Source organism: Thermobia domestica, chromosome 5, assembly GCF_964235325.1.
Source record: "Thermobia domestica chromosome 5, izTheDome1.hap1.1, whole genome shotgun sequence".
Lineage (NCBI taxonomy): Eukaryota > Metazoa > Arthropoda > Insecta > Zygentoma > Lepismatidae > Thermobia > Thermobia domestica.
In genome coordinates this window covers 299330463-299333055 of record NC_137458.1, presented here as the reverse complement: position 1 = coordinate 299333055, position 2593 = coordinate 299330463, and the positions used below count along the sequence as shown (strand labels likewise).

The window sequence follows — 2593 nt, the reverse complement described above, 5'->3', positions numbered from 1 at the left end:
CACTGAAGGCCGCACTTTGATATCGTGGCTAAGTAAATAGTATATGAGCCTTTGGCGCGGGACACCCGGGTTCGATTTCCATCGGGATGCTACGATAAGCTGTAGGTCCACGTCTCATAGAGCCTTGTTGCTGAAGGGGAGTGAAAACTCAAAGGAACTGAATTTATTAGCTTCTTATTTCTCTCAGCCCAGGGGCGGAGGTCGCATGTTTTCCATCCCTGGGCTAGGAGAAATAAGAAGACAATTATAAGTGACAGCGAAGTATCACATATTGCTTACCGTTCATATGAGCGACTTTCGCGTTTGGTATTGGGGATAGAAGGTGATCATAAAAAAGATACACACGTTCGCTATGCAAAGGGATATCCACTTCATAAGCATAATAATGTTCGTCAAAGCACACAGTATTTATCCTTACACCGGATAAAATTACATGAGCAGAATCATATAAATATATTGTATCAACAATAAAGAAGTTAATTAAATATCCGTTGTCACCTGTGTTTAATGCAAGAATTGTTCCATTTTCGTAACGCTGAGATGACATTTCTATTCAACTTAACTTTGACAATTTCTTTTTAGTATTTAATTGTAAACAGACTTGAACGGACCTTCTTTCAGAAGATAATAATTTCATGCTTGGTCCTGTGGAAAGTACGTCTCTCTGCTTACCGCTAAGGAACAGATCATTTAGCTGTAGTTGATGTCTTATTGTCAATGTTTTAGTAATATTTTGTCTATTCATTGAGGCTCTAGCAGCTATTTTCGAGTGCCTGTGCTTTGCTTCATATCTCATTGACCATATATTAACGAGGGGACCATATTTCAAAAGAGCTGTGTGGTAGTGAACAAGATTGTGGAATTTAGGTTTGAGTTTTTCGTTTGTTAGTGTCATGTACAGTTCATTTAGTTCGGCCACCAACGTCTGTAGTAATTTCTCTGTGCCAGGAATAATAATTCGTCGCAGTAATATATCAAGGATCTTCATCAAAGTTGTGTACAAACACCAGAGCTCATTGTCTCTAGGAACAAAGTCTCCAACAAGCAATCCAAAAAAACGTAAACATGTCAACATCTCTGATGCTGTGTAACGGATATTGCAATTTAATAAGTGCTCCATACTAACAGAACATGGTTTGTTCCTATTATCAGGTCCATAATTAAAAGCCTCTATTCTATTATTCAACGTGGAAAGCGTAAATAGTTCATATGTTCGAATATACGCAAGCAATAGGAAACTAAGGACATATTTTGATACGCCTTCTAGCACGTCATGCATAACATCTACTCCTATCTGATCAAATAAACAAAAACCATCTATATTCATCCACACACACTTTTCTTTAATGCCTGTCAATGAGGAATCTTTCTTTTGTAAATCATCTTCATAACTTTTAGCGTCTCGTAACAAAGATTTATTCTCGTAACATTGAACCTGTAAAATTTCTTTTCTCACTTTGCATACTCTACACGCAAAATTGGCTGAGAAACTTTCAACAAATCCTGCAATTGAGTGTAGACCGAGATTATCCCCAAGAATAAGAGCAAGTTCGAAATAAATATTACCTGTAAATTCTGGAATATCAATGAATATTCCAACATTTCTAAGATAATTCAGTTCATCTATTAACGGTTGAAAAACTACACTATTTCCGAACGCTCTTCTATCTTCAGAATGAAAGAGCAATACCAAGAAAATGTTTGAAAGAATTGAAGTTCTCGAAGGAGGAAGGCACGGAACAGAAACATATACGGCACCTAATTTATGTACACTACTACGACTGCCAAGAGGATTTCCAGTTTCATAATCATCGTACGATAGGAACAATGGAATGACAATGCGACCTTCATGATGATTTCGTCGTTCTTTCCAAACCGTTCCCTGAATGAAGTTTTCCACTACATTAGACTGGTGGACGAGATTGTCCATGCACTGTAACGTTTCTGAAAGCACGTTGCGTAGGGTAAAAAAGCGCTTCAACACATGTCTGAGAGATATAAAGTGTTCCACACAATTTATGGTTGCCATACTCCCAACATTACCTTTTGTGACATACTCCAATCTCTCACCGATTACAACAGACTTAGGTGGAATATAGCATCCTAATTTTTGAAAATATTGTAATCTCTTACTTTCTGTAGAGAAATCTGTTACAGGAGAAGTAATTAACGAAGAAAGTGTTTCAGCTATAGGTCCTGAAGATTCTGGAGCGATAAGGCCATTCTTTGACATTTCTTCTATACAGTTTTTCACACTAGGGGCAAGTGAATTAGAGAGCAAGTCTTGTAAACCATTAAATATCTTATGTATCGCATTACGGGGTAGCAGTACATTTGCATACAATGATGATACAAAAGTTGCAAGTGAATCGTTTACACTTAATAGATGTGATACTTTCCCACCAGTATTTGAGAAACTCTCTACTTTTGTGGTATGTTGGTCAGTCAACTGAATTGCATTTCCGACACTGAAGCACTTATCCTCTGTTATACTTGTCGAAATTGCACAATCATTTGACTTCATAGTACAGGTATGTTCCTTAAAGTAATGCCTTTTGAATGAATTGAACAAATTGAAAGAGCGTCTACAATT

The 2593-nt window shown here is 37.1% G+C and overlaps 1 protein-coding gene across 1 annotated transcript; it reads right to left on the bottom strand.

Moving 5' to 3' along the window:
- Positions 1-553: 553 nt before the first annotated feature.
- On the bottom strand, positions 554-2233 carry LOC145685608 (uncharacterized). The gene has a single exon (XM_081757996.1). The coding sequence runs from the start codon at positions 2231-2233 to the stop codon at positions 554-556; it is 1680 nt and encodes a 559-aa protein (XP_081614122.1).
- Between the last annotated feature and the right edge of the window lie 360 nt (positions 2234-2593).